General features: G+C 52.6%; 1 protein-coding gene across 2 annotated transcripts; it reads right to left on the reverse strand.

The window, feature by feature from the left end:
- Positions 1–1,238: 1,238 nt before the first annotated feature.
- Positions 1,239–18,384, reverse strand: LOC144946447 (dnaJ homolog subfamily B member 12-like). 2 transcript variants are annotated; one of them, XM_078875327.1, is made up of 9 exons: positions 18,214–18,384; positions 11,255–11,429; positions 9,739–9,884; positions 9,167–9,352; positions 8,604–8,689; positions 7,370–7,479; positions 6,355–6,527; positions 5,409–5,569; positions 1,239–4,142 (listed from the first exon to the last, which is right to left on the reverse strand). In XM_078875327.1, exons 1-8 carry the CDS (start codon positions 18,344–18,346, stop codon positions 5,451–5,453), a joined length of 1,128 nt encoding a protein of 375 aa, XP_078731453.1. In that variant the 5' UTR covers positions 18,347–18,384; the 3' UTR covers positions 1,239–4,142; positions 5,409–5,450. The 2 variants fall into 2 exon arrangements, with proteins under 2 accessions (XP_078731453.1, XP_078731452.1); XM_078875326.1 differs by having other exon boundaries at positions 7,370–7,482; positions 18,214–18,383.
- Positions 18,385–18,800: the final 416 nt, after the last annotated feature.

Consider the following 18,800-nt stretch of genomic DNA (forward strand, 5'->3'; position numbering starts at 1 on the left):
GTCTTGAGATGCGGTTGCATTTTGACGCTTGTATGGTAAAAATACAACCACGTTTTGCTTTTTGTGAAGTCTCCATCCCTGAAGATTTAGGGTGAACCAATTACATCATATTCTCACACGAATCAATCAACTCGTGTATGCACGATGGAATCTCAATCGTAATGTTTTAATTGGTGAATCGATGCATCGACACTTGCCTAATCCAGCACCTGACACTTCTAGGAAATGTATTTCCCTTTATCCGGTCACTTAATTGTTCAGTCGCTTATTGCTACTGATGGATCTCTGTACCCATTAAGTTCCAACATTTTAATTCATGATTGTTTACCTTCCCAGTTGACCCTAACCACCCTGAAACTATTCTCCGACATTCCGACTTCCTGGTTTCTGACCTGAATGTGCTAGATGCAGTTTCCAGCAAAACGTCACGTATCCAATTTCCAAATCTGGCAGCGAGAATTGTCCTCCCGCTCATGGCGTGCAAGGAAGCAATCGAAATTGGCGCATTGTTAAACGCCTGTACACCACGTGACTTTTTTATTTGCTTTGAATTGTCAGTGGTGGAGGGCTCCACACCAAAATCGCGGCCAAATCGTCACGAGTCAAACCCCAAAAATCTATTATGAATCACCTGGGGGACTTGCTGGGCTTCATCCCTTGACGTTACTGTTCCTGGGCCTTCTCCCCGTGTCGATCTCAATTCCCATGTTCCCCCTGCCCCGTTTCACCACCTTCCCCGATGCTGTCCCTTCACTCGCGTAACGCGTGTTAAGATGCGGACGCATACATATTTTAGACGCGAGAGATTTAAATTTAAAACAATCGGCTTTTCCCAGCCAATGTTACGATTCTGAAATAAAACATTTATTAGTCAGGCCACGTAACGATCTGGCCACGATTTTTTTTTTGTCATGAAACCCTTCACCGCCCCGAAGCCAAATAAATCAAACTTGCATGGGTACAAGCGTTTAACACGCCGATTATAAACATTTCAGCTAATCGCTAAATTTGCAAGAACCTTACCGAAAAAAAATAACAAATGCTGCGTCGCTGCACGCGACAATTGAATTTGTTTGCCGAAGTTGGGTGGCGGAGGGTTACACGACACACATTTGGCCATATCATTAGGCGACCGAACCCACATTATGAATTTGTGATCGTTGCCGCTCCTCCTGTCGGCGTCGCCGGGCACCGCTGGCGTACGGGCGTGTGGCACCATGCACGCGGTTCATCTGTAAAACGTTTATTCTTAATTTATTTTGCAGGCAGTGCCGAACCATACATTTTTTTTACAAAATCCTCATCGTCGTCCAAAGGTGTTCGCCTCTTTCCCAGCCCCATCGCACCGCAGTCCCGCCAGCCCGCACAGACTCTCTCATTGCAACACCCCCTCCCCCATCCCCCCCAACATTAGAGCTTTCACATTATAACTTAAGTCTCTCTACATTCACGTAATATACAGTATATATATGTATATGCCATTACGTTACGAGTGGTGAGCGCGGTGAGAAGGGGGTAGCGGACGGGTCGTTGTTTGAGTTGGGGAGGGGGGGGTCGTCGCTCAGAGCCAGGGGATGGCGAGGTTTACCACGTGGTTAGTGCGAGTGAGTTGGGTCCCCCCCCCACCACCACCACCACCACCGCCGGAGCTCGTAGTACAGAGAAGCGCTTGCGGGAGCGCAAGGAGTGAGGAGTAAGGGGGGTTCCGTCTACGGCGAGCGAACGAGAGAGGGGCACCGTCGATGATTCGGACGCAAAGGCGGGCCGCCGCCAATGGAATCCAGCCGCAGAACTTATCGAAATGAACGATGGGAAGGATGGGCCAACAGCTTGGGAGTGAGGCTCGCCAGCTAATTAAAGACATGCTCGCCTTAACCAACCAGACACTAGTACTAGCCCTACCCCTGACCCTAGTCATCTAGCCAACCAGGCAATAGTATTCAACCTCTGGCTCACCTTATCTCTACCCCTAACCAATTCCCAGACACAACACGAGCATTGCCCCTTCTCCTAACTAACCAAACACTAGCACCCGGCCTTTCATTCACGCCAACTCTCGCGATAACCCTCACCAACTATCCAACCAGACACTCGTACAAGGCCTCACAATGAGCCTGACTTGAACCCGAATCAACTTAGCCGACCAGACACCAACCCTAGTCCTGACCCTAGCCTCACCCCCGTTGCTTCACCGGGTGCCTTGCTGACGTCGTGTTCACTTCTCTGCGTCGGCGATCTCGGCTTCTCTCATCAGTTCCATCCTCTACCCGGGTCGTGTGCCGCCCCCGGGTAAAGCCACAACCGTAAAATTACGCTGCTTCAGAAGGTACAATTAAAACGCTTTAGACGTTAACAGACGCAACACGTGAGTCTTGATTAAAGTGACGAAGGCGCCACTCGGATACGACTGGGAACTAAACACACACGCATTCGCAATAAACTTGTGTACACCTATCCACAGTTATGGTATTGTACAATAATATTTCAACACAAATATTTTCCAGTATTTTTAAAGTCCTACAAATCACGCAAAAAATAGTTTTCCTTCCAGAGGCTACCCTCCGTCAGACTATACAGAACGGTAACTTGTTTCGAGCTTAAATATAAATAGGCGTTTGTTATGAATTAATGTGCACGTCGGGCCGAGCCTGGCTGGGCTCTGCCAGCCGCACGAGGCACCGAGACACCGAGACATCTCCGTGCCGCCCATTCTTCGGACACCGCCCAGAGACGGCTTGGAGACGATGCAGGACCGTAGCCAAACAAAAACCCGGACTGGATTCTCTACGGGGTGGCCGGCCAGGCAGCCACAGGGCACCATGCAAGTCGCGGCACGGCTCTCGCGCTGCACGGGAGCAAGGGGGTGGGGGGGTTTGTGGGGAGAGGAGGAGGTGGTGGTGGGGAGAGGTGTGGATGGGGGCAGCGGCTGAGCGGAGGTGTCATGCAGCAAGGAGTGTGCAGAGGGGGGATGGAGGGAGGGGTGGGTGGGGGTGGGGAGCAGCACAGAGACCGCAGTTGTGCGTGGGACCGGCGTGGTGCAATGTCGCGTGAGTCCGAGACAGCGCGCGCCGGGGCCACAAAGACGGGCTGCAGTGGGGGGCCACGAGAACCCTGCCGGCACGGACACGACGACGACGGGGGGCACCGGTGCGGAGGAGGTCGCGGGTGACATGCGGTTGCGGACCTCGGCCACGGTTGTGATCACGAGCGGCCGGTGTAGCAGCGCTGGGCTCGTGTCTCTTGCGGGAATGTGGTTTCACTTTTCTCCTGCTGAGCCGCGGGTGCGCATAGAGGCGACCAAGATCTACAATCAAATCGGCCCCAACGTTTGAGTCGACTGAAGGACAGGCACGAGCGGGTGAGGGAGGGAGTGATAAAATGACCGATCTCGAGACACCGGACACACGGGGCAGCGTTGAGATGAGCGCGTCGAGACAGAGACACTGCTCCTGCACACTGGAGCGCCAGGCTGCAGGAGACGGCGTTGAGATAGTGGTGGGGACTGCACGGAGAGTGGAGAAGCAGTGGGAGGCAGCAGAAGTGATAGCAGCGGTGATATCATCGACAGCGGGAGAGACTGGCAGAGCGTAGCAGTGATATCGACAGTGGGGGAGAGCGGTAGTGACAGAGAAGGAGAGACAGGGGGAGGGAGCACAGCAGTGATGGGACTGATAATCGGGATGAGCAGCGGGAGACACCATTAACAGTGGTAGTGATAGCATCGGTGATATCATCGACAGCCGGAGAGACTGGGCCAGAGCGCAGGAGTGATATCCCTGACAGTGGGAGAATCAGGGGGGAGAGACAGCATCGATGGCTGAAGTGATAGCAGGAACGGCAGCATTGACACGGAGAGAAGTAGCGTCAGAGGGACGGCGGGCGTGTTCGTGGCGTCGTGGAGAGAGGGGAGCCAAGCGCGGGCGAGGCGAGTGGCCGATCACTCGGCACAGCGCAGGACTCTCTCTTCCTCCTCCTCTTCCTCCTCCCAGACACGAACGACCACGGTTTCCCCGCAGCTTCTCGCACACGGGGAGGCAGAAGGGGGCACACACGGGGCACCTCCCCCTCCCCTCCCTCCCCTCCCTATCTGCATTCCACCACCTTCCCCATGCCCAGTGTCCTCCCACGCGCGCTTCCGGTTCCTAACGCAACAGGAACAACGCACGCGCACACACACACACCTCGTCACAACTCAGACGAGCACGTGGGGGCCTTATAGAGGCTCTCACCCTCAGAATAAAACAGTGATTTCCCTATTCTTAGGTTTTTTTCGGTAAAGTCACGTAGGTAAAAAATTAAAATTAATAAAAGTAAAATCAAATAAAAATAACGACGTTTCGGAGGCAACACAAGCTTCCGTCTTCAGGTGGAACCGTCACAGCACTATAGCTGTATCAAGTACTTGATACAGCGATCGTGCTGTGATGTACTTGATACAGCTATCGTGCTGTGACGGTTCCACCTGAAGACGAAAGCTTGTGTTGCCTCCGAAACGTCGTGATTTTTATTTTTATTTTACTTTTAGTAATTTTTATTTTTTACCTACCTGACTTTACCGAAAAAACCTAAGAATATGAATCCTTGCAGTCACGAAAGCTTCAAATCTAGAAGTGATTTCCCTGCTCAAATGCACATGGAGGTGGTGATCGTCTCCCATTTACTGCCCTGAGCCAGTAGTGGAAGTGCTACGTTCCTAGGGTGGGAGCGAGTGTATCCATAGGGAAACCACTGTTTGTTACTCATTTTATCAACCTTGCAGGGATGACGGAGTTCAGTGATGGAGTGAGTTAACGTGGTCCCTGTATGCGTGGTCTGGGCAAGTGTGTCTCTGGCGAGCGTGGCAAGTGAGCATGTGGGCCTCACCAGCCACGGTAAGCGCACTCACGGCAAGCAAGCGTGCCTTACCGGTGTGCACGTGCGATGCATTTCCGGTGTGTGTGCGAGTGAGCAAGTGTGTGGGCGAGCGAGTGTGTGGGCGAGCGAGTGTGTGGGCGAGCGAGTGTGTGGGCGAGCGAGTGTGTGGGCGAGCGAGTGTGTGGGCGAGCGAGTGTGTGGGCGAGCGAGTGTGTGGGCGAGCGAGTGTGTGAGCAAGCGAGTGTGTGGGCGAGTGAGTGTGTGGGCGAGTGAGTGTGTGAGCGAGCGAGTGTGTGGGCGAGCGAGTGTGTGGGCGAGCGAGTGTGTGGGCGAGCGAGTGTTTGGGCGAGCGAGTGTGTGGGCGAGCGAGTGTGTGGGCGAGCGAGTGTGTGGGTGAGCGAGTGTGTGAGCGAGCGAGTGTTTGGGCGAGCGAGTGTGTGGGCGAGCGAGTGTGTGGGCGAGCGAGTGTGTGGGCGAGCGAGTGTGTGAGTGAGCGAGTGTGTGGGTGAGCGAGTGTGTGGGTGAGCGAGTGTGTGGGTGAGCAAGGGCTTCACCGGTGAGCGCGAGCGGGTGAGTGCGGCGTGCCCGCCGGGCCGCTATCCGGCGCGGGCCTGCAGCTCGTTGAGCCGCGCGCAGCTGGGCGTCGCCATGTTCTGCGCCTTGTGGTAGAGCGTGCTGTCTCCGAAGTAGCGCGCCCTGTAGATCATGTTCTCCTCTGGTCCGGCACACGGCGAATGGTACACACGGCAAAGGCGCGGCCGTTTAGAGCGACGACAGAAAAAAGCGTGCGTTACGCCGCGCTCTCGGCGCGTTCAGAAGCTCGACAGCAAGCGGCGGCGGCGGCGATGGTGAGGCTCGGACCGCGGGTCGCGTCGTGACTGCCCACAGCGATTCGGCCTCGTGATGCCACGTGAGCGCCGGCTAGAGTACGATTCGAGAGGCGACGCCGTGTCGTCTGGTTCCCACCGTCCCCGTTTGTGTTGTTGTTTGGGATTACCCACCCCGACCGTTGGCCCCTCTCCTGGCGGACGTGCAGGCTGGTGCCGGGTTACCTTGTGCCGTAGCACAGGGGCAGCTGCCGCTCGGGGTCCCCCCCCCTTCAAATGGTTAAGATGAGGTACGAGGTGCTTACTCAAGCACCGATCTATACATGCAAAGATGAGTATTGTTGTTTTGACAAAGTCTCAATTATATAGTCTTCTTCGCTCAGCGTTTTGCGCATAACCATTGTGAATGCGGCAGCTCGAGGGGTGAGGGTGTAGCTCAAAGGGGGGGCGGGGGGTGTCGGTGAGGGAGGATCTTGGGAGTGGGGGGGGGGGTGTGGATCTCGGGAGGGGTGAAGGTGTAGCCCGGGAGGGGTGAGGGAAGATCACGGGGGGAGGGGGTGGATTCCAGCGGGGGGGGGGGGGGGGTGAGGATGGAGCCCAGGGGGGTGAGAAAGGAGCGAACGGGGGTGGTGGGGGGAGGGTAAGGGGGGAATTCGGTGGGGGTGGAGCTCACTCTGTTGTCGCTCCTTCCAGCAGTTGTTGCGAAGGTTGGCGACGTAGTCGTCCTCCACGCTGCGCTCCACGCGCTCCAGGCCCTGCCCCTTGTAGTCTCGCTCAAAGTCCTTGTCCACGTAGTAGGGCACGCCCAGCTGCATGGTGTGCCGCGCAATCGTGTGGCCCAGGCCCCTGCAGTGACGTGCACAGCGGTGACACACGGTGGCGACTCACGGTGACAAACACAGCAGTGACACACGGTAGGCAGTGACAGTGACACGCACAGCGGTGACACGCACAGCAGTGAAACAGGGACTCCCGGTGACAAACACAGCAGTGACACACAGTAGTGACACACAGTAGTAACACGCAGTGCAGTGATACACGGTGCAACACAGTACCCATTGACAGTGACATAGTGACACAGTGCAAAGGGAGGGACACACATTGATACAGGGACACAGCAACACTGACAGCAGGGACACATTGACACTTCGAGCTGGGACAAAGATTAGTGATTCGCAAAATAGTCACACAGAACAGTGACAAGAATCAGCGACAAGCTCGTTCACTTACAGACACACGGGCAGTAGCTAAGGCTGTAGGGCGGGTTGTGAATTATTTGTGTGAGCGAGTCGGTGAGCAGGTAATCGGATGAACGGGCAAGCTAATGGGTGAGCGAGTGGGTGAGTGAGCGAGCAAGTCGACACAAGGGTCGTAGTTGAGGCTACAGCGCAGGATTGTAAATGATTTGTGTCATTCGGTGAGCGGGAAAGTGAGTGAATGAGCCAGTGGGTGGGCGAGTGGGTGGGTGAACTTACGGGCGATAGCTGAAGCCGTAGGGCAGATTATTAATGCTCTGTGCGAGTCATGAGCAGGTGAGTGAGTGAACGGGTGAGTGGGTGGGTGAGTGAGCGGGTAGACAACGGTCGTAGCCGAGGCTGCAACGCAGGTTGTGAATGCTTTGTGTGAGTGAGTTGGTGAGTGGGTGAGTGAGTGAATGAGCGAGCGAGCGGGCGGGTGGGTGGACTCACGGCCGGTAGCTGAGGCTGTAGGGCGGGTTGGACACCATGAGCTGGCTGATGATGGATACGATCACCAGGATGAAGATGGGCAGCAGCTGTACGAACATCGTGAACCCACCCTGCTGAGACAGCGAGGAAACCGCGCCGGAACTCATCACACGTGGTAACGCGGATAGATCCTCTCAAAGGGGCGGAGGAGGACTATGACGATGACTCCACCAAAAGCCGCCACTCAAAGCAATTCGTATTTATCATCTGAATGTAGCTGCACAGTTAAACCTCTCGGGGATGGACTCGATGAAGCCAGAATTTGGGATAAGCCAGGAAAGGACACCAAAATAAATAAACACCAGCTTCCTGTTCATGTGCTAATAAACACTTTAATTCTAGATTTTAAGCTTTCGTGACTGCAAGGATTCATACTCTTAGGTTTTTCGGTAAAGTCACATAGGTCAAAAATATAATTAAAAGTAATAAAAGTAATAAAAATAAAATAATAAATCACGACGTTTCGGAGGCAACACAAGCTTCCGTCTTCAGGTGGAACAGTCACAGCACGATTGCTGTATCAAGTAAAGAGTTTAAAGAGAGACACTTTACTTGATACAGCAATCGTGCTGTGACTGTTCCACCTGAAGACGGAAGCTTGTGTTGCCTCCGAAACGTCGTGATTTATTATTTTATTACTTTTAATTATATTTTTTACCTACGTGACTTTACCGAAAAAACCTAAGAGTATAATTAACACTTTCCCATTCTGAGATGTCTGCAAGTTGCAGGCTGCGTGCTGTTCGCCTCCGAATCTCGGAGCGCTCAAGCGGCTCAATGTTAATTCTTTTAGAGGCGCATAGCGGCGTTGTTAATAAAGACATTGTTCTCACCACAGAGAACCACAGCGATACGACCACACTCTATGACAGCTGGCGCCAAACTGTGCCACGCCCTCCCGCATGGCCTTGTGGAAGCATCGGTACCGATAAAAGTTATTTTAACTTCGGTGTTCTTTCGGTTTCGTCTTGATGATGGGCCTCCCCTACGTCGGCAAAGCCCTAAATGAATGCCTGGGGCAGTGCGTGAAACATCGTCACAAAGGTGGCCAGGCATGGTAGTGAGCTCCCACCCCCCTCGTGTGCCACGTTGGCCTTCACAGGTGCACGCTAACAGCACTTGCCCCGACAGTCTGTTAAGGCTAGAGGGGGAATCGCTGCCTGTGTGCGAGTGTGTGTGCGTGCAAAGTCCTCACATCGCCGTGCTGGTGGTCTGGCCGAGTGTTGCGCTGCTGGTGGTATGTGTAGCGCGCCTGCCCGTTGCTGTACACATGCACATTGGCTGCAACACACACAAAGCATGCACCGCGTTTCATCATCATCATCAACAATGTCATTAGGTTCAGAGCTTTAAATCTTTACATTTATTTGTTTAAAGACTCAAAGACACTAGGAGGGGAGTAGCATTTGCCAAGAGTGACCTGGGCCACCAAAATGACAGAAATAAAATAAAACATTTTAGCAAATAGCAATCAGTGCAAAAACAATTGCGTCACGTGAGAAATTGAACATATGGTACAAACACGAATCATTGCTAAATAAATAAATAAATAGCCGTAGCGCGTGTCGGCATGTGTCACAGTGTCCCCGTGTATGTATGTTGAACTTCTTTCGCACTGCACGTAGCCAACCGTGCTAATCGGAGGTGTGGATCCCATGAATCCCATGTCCCCATATCTGCGTGTCCCCATATCTGCGTGTCCCCATATCTGCGTGTCCCCGTGACCAGTGTCTCGGTGTCCCCGTATCCCCTGCTCACAGCTGGGGAAGCCGCCCCCAAAGAACATGTTGAAGAGGTCCTCGGGGGAGATGTCGGCCTCAAAATCGCGGGAGTGCTCGTGCGCCGAGCGCCGGCCCCGTGGCGCCGCCGCCTGCTCGTCACCGTACTGATCGTAGCGCCGCCGCTTCTCGGGGTTACTCAGCACCGCGTACGCGTTCCCTATGCCTGTATGGTCACATGATCATCAGAGCCACCACATTGTCATCGTGATCATTGCCGTCATAGCCATGAGCATCGTTATAAAAAATCATGAGCATCATAACAATTGCCGATGACACCGATGGTCACACAGACCCTCTCGTACGTACTTACGCCACACACACACACACAGGGTTCAGTGAGCGACCAAGCATGCAAGTGAACGGACGAGTGAGGGAGGGAGGGAGCGAGCGAGCAAGCTATTAAATGAGTGATTGAGCGATCGAGTGATTGAGTGAGCGGGTGGGTGAGTGAGTGGGTGTTTGAGCAGGTAGGCGAGTGAGTGAGCAGCGAATAAGCGACTAGTGAGCGGGTGAGCATGTGAGCGAGTGGGTGGGTGGGAGTCTCCTCACCCTTGAAGGCCTCGGTGGCACCGGGAGCGTGGTTCTTGTCTGGGTGGAACTTGAGTGCCAACTTGCGGTAAGACTTCTTCAGCTCCTCCTCCTGTGCATCTTTGGCCACGCCCAGGATCTCGTAGTAATCCTTGCAGCGCTTTATCCTTCAGGGGCAAGAGGAGGCGGAGATCACGATGGGAGGGAGGGAGGCGGGGGGGGGATGGGAGGAGAGGGATGGGAGGAGAGGGACCATCTCTGCTGGCACCAGGCACAGTGCCCGTTGCCAGGAACATGTACACTCTGACCTCACGTCACAAGAAAATAAAACCCATTTGGAACTCTCACAGTGAGCAGTGCATCACCCTGAGAGTGACCTGCTGAAGGGGACACTTCATTAATTTTCAGTGACCTCTTTACCAAAATTAAACACATTATTTGAAGCTGCTGCATCGGCAGTGGTGCAAGGGCACAATTAACCAAATATAACTCAACACGTTCATCAGTGACACTGAGTGGCCTTGAAAGGAACAATATACAATCGGCGACGTTTCGGGCAGTGGCCCTTCTTCAAGTGCAGTCTGCACTGTACACCACTGTGTAAAGTGCAGTATCCCAGCTCGTATCCACTCCTCTGGCCTCTCTATTTAGGCTCTTTTTCCAGACTCGGGCTTCTGCACTTTCCCAGACGCCCTGCTGTCACGATGTTTGCAGCATGGCAGTCAAATCGGATGTTTTATTCTCTGGGTTGGAAGTTTGCCAAATAGGTGACAAACCGGAATTCATATGATAGGGTTTTTTTTCTTCCTGTAGCGTGCAGTCATTGACTTATATCAGAACATGAACTCCCAACACTTGAGAACCCGGTTTAGTCACGGGCGGCTGAATCCCAAGTTTGAACCGAGGATCTCAGCGGTGTTGGCCAAGTGCTCTGAACCCTGAGCCAGCCGGCCTCACTAGAATCGCCACGACTGTCTGGAACTCGATTCCCCCAGCCACCTGTGCCGTTGACTCCTTAACCCCTAATCAAGTCCAGGCTCAATACTTTTCTGTATTGCCCTCTGCCTATGACTGCCTGCCTCTCGCTTTCAAATAACTATGCCTGCTCTTTCTATACGGCATATTCATATGGGATAGTATATAAATCCAAACTGTATTTACTCGCACAGAGACCCACAGACTCATATAGAGACCCACGGACTCGCACAGAAACTCACAAATTGTATGTATGCATCTTCTTGGTTCTTTCGGTAAAGTCACGTAGAAGGGAAATAATAAAATAATAACAGACGCTGTCTTTGTGAGACCTGTTCTTCACCTGAGGACGGCTGCTTGCGTTGTGGCCGAAACGTTGTGAAAATAATTTTTTATTTTATTTTATTATTTCCATTCTACGTGACTTTACCGAAAGAACCAAGAAGATGAATCCCTGCAGTCACGAAAGCTTTAAATCGAAATGTATGCATGTTGAATTTATTTCACGTAGCCGACCGTGCGAATGGGAGTGGTGGTGCTGGAGACCATGGCGGGCCCTCACCTCTTCACCGCCTCCACCTGCTCCTGAGTGTAGCTCTTGGCCGTCTCGGTGGAGCCGGCGGGCCCCTTGGCGTCGCCCGCTTCTGATCGGCGGCGCATTTGCGGTGAGCCCGGCGCATCGGCCTGCCCGTTCTGTCCCGCGCTGCTCCCGTTGCGAGAGATTACGTCGATCAGGGCTGTGCGGGAGGGGGGGGAGTGCACGGGGATACATGGGCAACATCAGTCATCAGCGCCGAGCCTTGCCAATTGACCAACCAACCGGCCGGCAGAGGTCGCAACCGGGTACCCGATACCCGTACCCTACCCGATACCCGGCTACCCGTACACGGCTGGGTACGGGTACGGGTACCCGTTTGCGACCCTGGTGCGGCAGGGTACGGGTACGGGTAGACCGTGAGTCACTGGTGAGTAACTGTTTGTCACTCATTTCCCAACATCTTGTCTCTTCTCACAATTCAAGTTCCTAGAATAAAACCCACCCGCGCCTGCAACATGGCTTCATCCTAGAGGTCGCAATCAGGTACCCGATACCCGTACCCTACCCGTACCCGGCCGGGTACGGGTAGGCTACCCGTTTGCGACCCTGGTGCGGCCGGGTACGGGTAAGGAATCAAAACCCGTTTGCGACCTCTGCCGGCCGGTTAATAAGCCGGCCGGCACAAATCCACGCCGAGTTCACGCCGCATGTACTCCTCTACAGCCGATTTGGTTCGCACAACCGATTGCTCAGGTGTAAACCAGGCTGTAAAGAAAGACAACCTTAGTGATATATGCTAACCCTGTAATGACGCGCCGATTGACATAGAGTCTTACACCGACCATACTTAAATACAAGAACACGTGATATCTCGTCACCCGTGACCGATCCACTGCCAGATAAAGGCCTCCTCAAGTCGTTGCAATCTCACCAGGTCACGCGATGCAACGACCCATAAAGCTCATGCACATGAGCTTGCTTAATTGTTTCATCTCCATGGTAGACGCCTTCTCGGGCACGTTCCATCATTTGTCTTGACTACCAGCCATCAGCACTGATCAGCGCCAAGTATAGCCAAGCAATGCAGAAATCAAAACTAGACTTCAACCAGCATTGACTTGACAAATGGCTACACACGAGATGCAAGGTGCTATGAATTGGCAAGGCATTTAAGCAAGCACCATACACACAAAGATTATGACTGCGACCACTATCTGGCTCTTTTTGTATGGGAGTGTTTTGGATGAACGTTGCTTTGTGAGCGATGTTCGTTGGAAACTCGCTGTGTCTCCACCACGACGGTGGGGTGATGATCTGGGTGACGTATACGGCCCGGGCTCGTCTGCAGAAGGGTGATGAGCTACAGCCGTTTCGGTCAGCCAGGGCCCCGGTGCTCATGGCGATGCCCAGGGGCCTTGTCTCCTGGCCTGGTGTGAAGGGATGGCACCCCCCCCCCCCCCCCGAGGATAAAAATAACGCCGGAACACAGTGTTTCGGTATCCTGGCGTCTGGGGTTCCGGTGTCCACACCGCACGGTGTGTGGTAACGGACACGGTGAGAGCATACGTGAGCCCGGTACAAAGGGGAGGCTCCATCGGTTACTCCGGCACTAGTTTCACCGGGCTAGCCACCAGCCACGCGACGCGGCGCTAATGGCCAGCTACAGCCGCCCCCCGGCGCGAGATACATCACAAGCACCAGCCTAATTCGGAGCCTTGGCTGCGATCCAAACACAAGCTTAGCACGTCGGTCCCGACACCACCCCGGAACAAATACTAGCCCTGACGCCAGCTCTATCCCTAATGCCACATCAAACTAAAGTACTAGTCCTGACACCAAACCCCCCTCAAACCCAAAAACAAGCCCTAATATCAGCATGAACCAAAACACTAGCTAGCCCCTATCAAACCAACAGCCCTACCAACAAGCCCTGATAGTCCTTTTAACCCAAACACTAGCCCTGATAAAACCAATATCCCTAACACGGACCCCGACTCAGCCGAGTCCAAGTCACCAGCTGATAAAACAACGCAAGAGGAGCAACAGCAGCATCGCTCCGCTGTGGCGTACAATGACATTACGCCACTTTTATCCAACGTTCATCAGACCCCTGCGAGCGATGTAATGTGCACGCGAAGAAGCCTGCTGTATTCTTTAGCGACGGGCAATGCACGCAAGCCTAATCTGCAACTGGAGCTAAGAAGAGACAGCCTCAGCTTGAGCAGCAAATGCGTGCACAGCATATTGACGCGTACACAGAGGGCTTCGCATACATGAAAGTACACGTGTACACACACAGCTACATATAGAGGGTGCATACAGAGCTGCATATATTCAGCATGCACACATGTACACACACAGCTTCATATACACAGCGTGTATGCATGTATAATACACACACAGCTGTGTATACACAGCAAGTATATGTGTACACACAGCTGAACTTAAGAGGACATAGACAGCATGTACCTATGATGTACTGCATGTATGAGATGTGTATGCTAAGCACGCACACGGACAGTTTAGGATGCTGCCGTAGTTTAATGGTTAGCTCACTGGACTTGCAATCCAGAGGTCGCTGGATCAATCTCCCAGCACAGCAGTTGAAACAATGGTGCAAGTTCTCTAAATTACTCCCAACCCACCCCCCCCACCACCTCTGTCCACCCGGAAGTAGAGACGGGTACGCCAGTTAATGGACTCTGCAGGTCACGTGTGGTGGTGGGGTAAAATGTGGCTACATTCAGTTTTCATTTATTTGGTAAAGCCCTGTGAGCCATTCGGCTCTTGAATCGGGTGCAACCGCAACAAACAAAAAAACAAAAACATGAACAAGAAAACATCTTAAAGTGACTATGCGCAAACAGAAAAATCCAGGAAAAAACAGCAAAATCTTCCAGAAAAAGCACCGTACGTACAACAACGCTGTGTGCAAAAATCCCAGTGGGATGCAAGTCAAACAACAACAACCACAAGACAACTTATATTAAAGTCATACTCCCACCTCTTCCATCACATCTGCTGTGTAAAACTAGCCAAAAATACCCTCTATAGGGATTCTATAGAGCTCCCTCGGTCAGTATTGCAGTGCAGTCGTTGCAGGGATGAAACTTTACCGCTGTTACGAACCGATTCAAATATTCATAAATGGCACTTTAGTGCAATCGACATTCATGCCATTGTCACAGCGGCAAAGTTACGTTTCACAGTCTGCGGCGGTTTCACGGAAGGTGGGCGATGTCACGATGTCATCCCAATAGACTAACTTGCAGGCCATTGTTTTTGTTGATTTCTTTTGGGCGAACTGGACCATGACGCCGGCACGCGATGGGCCCACGACTCCTTCCGAATGACGTCGGGGGATCTTTAACGACTCCTCCGAAGCTGAGCGGTGCGCAATCTCTGCTCAATACGGTACAGCCCGCCGCATTTGAGCCGTGAACCTTGGCAACAAGTGGCGAGCACGCAACCGCTAGGCCACGTCGCTGCCCTAAGTAATATACACCTTCATGCGCACGGTGAACGCAGAGCTTAATTTATATAGCGTGCATCAGAACTGGAGTCAATAATAATTACAATTATAGCACTATCGATGGGGCTCAAATCGCATTCTTACTACAATGCATTAGGAATATTACGAGTACAAAATACTCGACACCAGGTCTGCAATGTGGATGCACGCAACTTCACGTACACATCATGTACGCCGACATCGTGTGCCCATACAGTATAGAGCTTAATGTACACAGAGCACGTACACATACAGCATGAACACGCAGCTTCTGGTACACAGCATGGAATTATACAGCATGTAACAAAACAGCTTCATCCACACGGCAAGTACACATATAGCAGGTACGCATATAACATGGAAATAACTTCGTATACGCAAAGAGATGCATGTTCCACATACAAGACAACGATCCCCCGTATAGCCTTAACAGACTGTGGGGGCAAGTGCTGTTAGCGAGCACTTATGAAGGCCGGAACGGTACACGAGAGGGTGGGTGATCAGCCCCACGCCCGACCACCTTTGTCTCCCTAGTGGCGACGTTTACACACCATACCAGGTAATCGTTTGAGGCTACATATAAGTGGCACATACATATCACGAACTAGCAGTGGTACCTTGCGATCCAGTGTTGTGGAGGCAAGAGTCGGCGGACAACAAACATTCACGAAAAGCTAAAGTCCACAAAGGCTGCGAGGTGGCCACGATGCAAGCAGTAGAGCAACTGCGTTCTTAAATCCCTGTGTGTGAGCTTCTAAGTGTTTTCACCCGATATAGGTGAGAGTACTCCACTTTCTTTCCATATGCAAAGTAACGAGTAAATGGAAACGGTCGAACGTCTGAATTGAGAACCCTCATGAAAAAGTCTTGAGACTCGGCGAGGGCTTTTCTGGTTAAAAGGACATTATACAGGCATTAGCCTGATTGGATTGCGCATGCAGGAACCCTAATGGGGGGCACAAGAGCCGCTCTGTGGTACATGTGTGTTATACTATACACGTATGTACGTATGTTGAACCTCTTTCGCCGCCGTACGTAGCCAACCGTGATAATTAATCGGAGGTGCAGCAGAACATCAAAATATACAGTCAAAATCAAAGTGAGTTCCTGGTCAAATGAGCATTTATTTAGGTCGTGCTCATGTTTCCCGTTTGAAGCCCTGAGCCAGCGATGACAATTCCATATTCCTATGGCGGGGGGCGAGTATAGGATAACCACTTTTCACTTTCCACCCACAAAAGTGGTACATTTTTTATACGCGCAGGAGAAATGACGTTCTGAGTCATCATCACCTGACCGCGGCATTTAACATAAACAGAACGTGGGCACGTACAGGGTAGCACCAGCCACTGACCGATAGGACATATACTGACCAGCAGACAGACACACTCAAAGACGCATGCCTGCACGCATTTATTATCGGGTATCAATACCGTTAAAGAGCCCAGCATATCGACAGAGATCGGTGGAGTCATTTGTTTTACAGAACGATCGGCAGGTTTATTATAACAATATCGACAGGGAGTTCCTCCGGTCGACACTCTAAACGGTGACCATATTTACCTTCACAATGGTCGATATACCGACCGTAACACCGCTAGACTCTACTAATAGGGGTTTTCCCCTTTTTCTGACAACAAAACTGACACCTTTTGCAAGGAATCATGTTTACATTAACCACAATACTTGCAGTCAAATGCAAAAAAACAATACTCTGATAATTTATGCATTAAATTTCGATTTAAAGCGTTCGTGACTGCAGGAATTCATCTTCTTGTTTTTTTCGGTAAAGTCACGTAGAAGGGAAGTAATAAAATAATAAAAATAAAACATAATAAAACAATTCTCACTTTTATTATGTTTTATTTTTATTATTTTATTACTTCCCTTCTACGTGACTTTACCGAAAAAACCAAGAAGATGAATTTATGCATTGTCCTTTAAACTGGTTGGTCCACACCAGAGACAGCTTCCATTAGAGCCTAGTCTCATATGATGTTCGACCAGATGACGCCAAGTATTGTTTTTTGTTTGCATTTGACTGCAAGTATTGTGGTTAATGTAAACATGATTCCTTGCAAAAGGTGTCAGTTTTGTTGCCAGAACAAAGGGGGAAAAACCCTATTAGTATATTTTGGTACTGGCAAAGGAGGTCCCATGATGTAACCGCTAGACTCATCAACATGTCAATAGACATCATGACGAGTATCAGACCGTAAAGGAAACCGCTGTAGTTATGCGTTCCTTCAACGGAGGAATATCAAAACTACACCAACTCTCTCCCGAAGTCCTCTCCGTCGTGGCTACCAGATTTTGCTCGACATTGACATTTTAGCTATTGGACACCAAGGGTGGCACAGTCGGGTTTTTTACAATCGGGTTTAATTGTCTTTTTATATTAAACCCGATCATCTGAGATTGGGAGAAATCCGGTTTAATTGGTTCTAATTGCAGAAGCGCACTTCGCCAACTTCTCAACGATGGGCTTCATCCATTCCAAGCGAAGGAACTCACTGGCGCCCACGATTGTGGAGGAGAAGCTCGTGTTCAAGACCAACCTGCCCGCCGCATTCTACGACTACCCCGTGCCCGACGCCCCCCCCCCCCCCCCCGAGTACGATAGCAGCACCGACGAGGAAGCAGCCTAAGCCTTGGATCAGAGTTTAGTATTCATTAAACCAGGTTTTAATTCCCCGAAATCGGGTTTAATTGTATTAAAGAAAAAAACCCGATGCCTGCCGCTGGAAAAATCGGGTTTTTTCCACCCATGTTGGACACAAGCATAGAAACCAGTATCGTACCGACCGGATGAAACTCCGACTATAATATCGGAAACCACTTAACCGATATAGAAGTTTACACTCCACGTACCGACAGCTCCGTTGACGCATTCAGTCGGTGGTCATATCGGCCCTAACAGCGGCACACGCTCGCTCACCCGCTAGACAACAACCGGAACCCCGACTGATGCACAACACCGACAGTTTGATCAGCAACACACACATACACGGTCGGTCCCCGGTTGACACGCTGGCCCCAACAAACAAACCATCAATCCCGGTGGACACAAGTGGCGTGTAGCAGCAATACCAAGAGGCACTGAACCTGCCAGGATGACACCGACCCGGAATCACACCGCCCATCTGGTACAACACCGACCGGTGGTAGACACACTGACCGAGAAACATACCGACAGGCAGACTGCCCAGTGTACAAACTGACCGTCAGGCATGCCGAGGAACCGGTAGGACACCGACTCACAAACACGACCGCCATAACCAGTCACGGGCAGTACGAACCCGCCCTGCCTCGCTAGGCCCGAGTGCGGGCCAACGACGCCGCTCGGATAGTTTCCCTGCCGGGCGCGACGAGGGTGAAGCCGCCCGGGTGGCTCAGCCTGAGACGCGGCGAGCGCTAGGCCCGATTCGCGGCGCGAGCGGACGCGCGACACGGACGCAGCGGCGGCCGCCACCTTTGGCCTTGTCGGTGGGGAAGAGCTTCTCGGCCTTTTGCAGGAACTTGAGCGCCTTGTCGCGCTCTCCAGCGCGCAGCGAGCGCTCGGCGATATCCACGCAGCGCGCCGCCTCGTCCCGATTGCCGTCCATCTTCCCGCAGCGTCACGTACCCGCAGCGCGCATGCGCGACACGAGCCCCCACCTCTCTCCCCCCCCAGCAGATCACGCGAGTCACGTGACTCCCTCCCCCAACGCCCCCCCCCCTTCCGCCCCCCCCTTCCGCCGCCCCCCCCCTTCCGCCTCCCCCTTCCGCCTCCCCCCCGCTACCCCATCCTCCCCCCTACCTTCCCCCACCACCGCCCCCCACCCCCACCACCGCCTCCCCCCCCACCTCCCCCCACCACCGCCTTCCCCCCCACCTCCCCCCACCACCGCCTCCCCCCACCACCGCCTTCCCCCTCACCGCCTTCCCCCCCACCTCCCCCCACCACCGCCTCCCACCCCCCACCACCGCCTCCCACCCCCCACCACCGCCTCCTCCCACCACAACGGTGGCGAGATGTTAACTACCTCGCCTGGTATGCAGGTAGTGGGTTCGATCCCG

Source organism: Lampetra fluviatilis, chromosome 41 (genome assembly GCF_964198595.1).
Source record: "Lampetra fluviatilis chromosome 41, kcLamFluv1.1, whole genome shotgun sequence".
In the NCBI taxonomy this organism is placed as follows: domain Eukaryota; kingdom Metazoa; phylum Chordata; class Hyperoartia; order Petromyzontiformes; family Petromyzontidae; genus Lampetra; species Lampetra fluviatilis.

Excerpts from the sequence above, each read along its gene's own strand:
- LOC144946447 (XM_078875326.1), bottom strand. The coding sequence starts at position 18,346 with ATGGACGGCAATCGGGACGAGGCGGCGCGCTGCGTGGATATCGCCGAG. Across the intron at positions 8,690-9,166 it reads TGGGGGCGGCTTCCCCAGCT|CCAATGTGCATGTGTACAGC; the intron begins GTGAGCAGGGGA and ends TGTGTGTTGCAG. Across the intron at positions 5,570-6,354 it reads CTGGAAGGAGCGACAACAGA|AGGAGAACATGATCTACAGG; the intron begins GTGAGCTCCACC and ends GTGCCGGACCAG.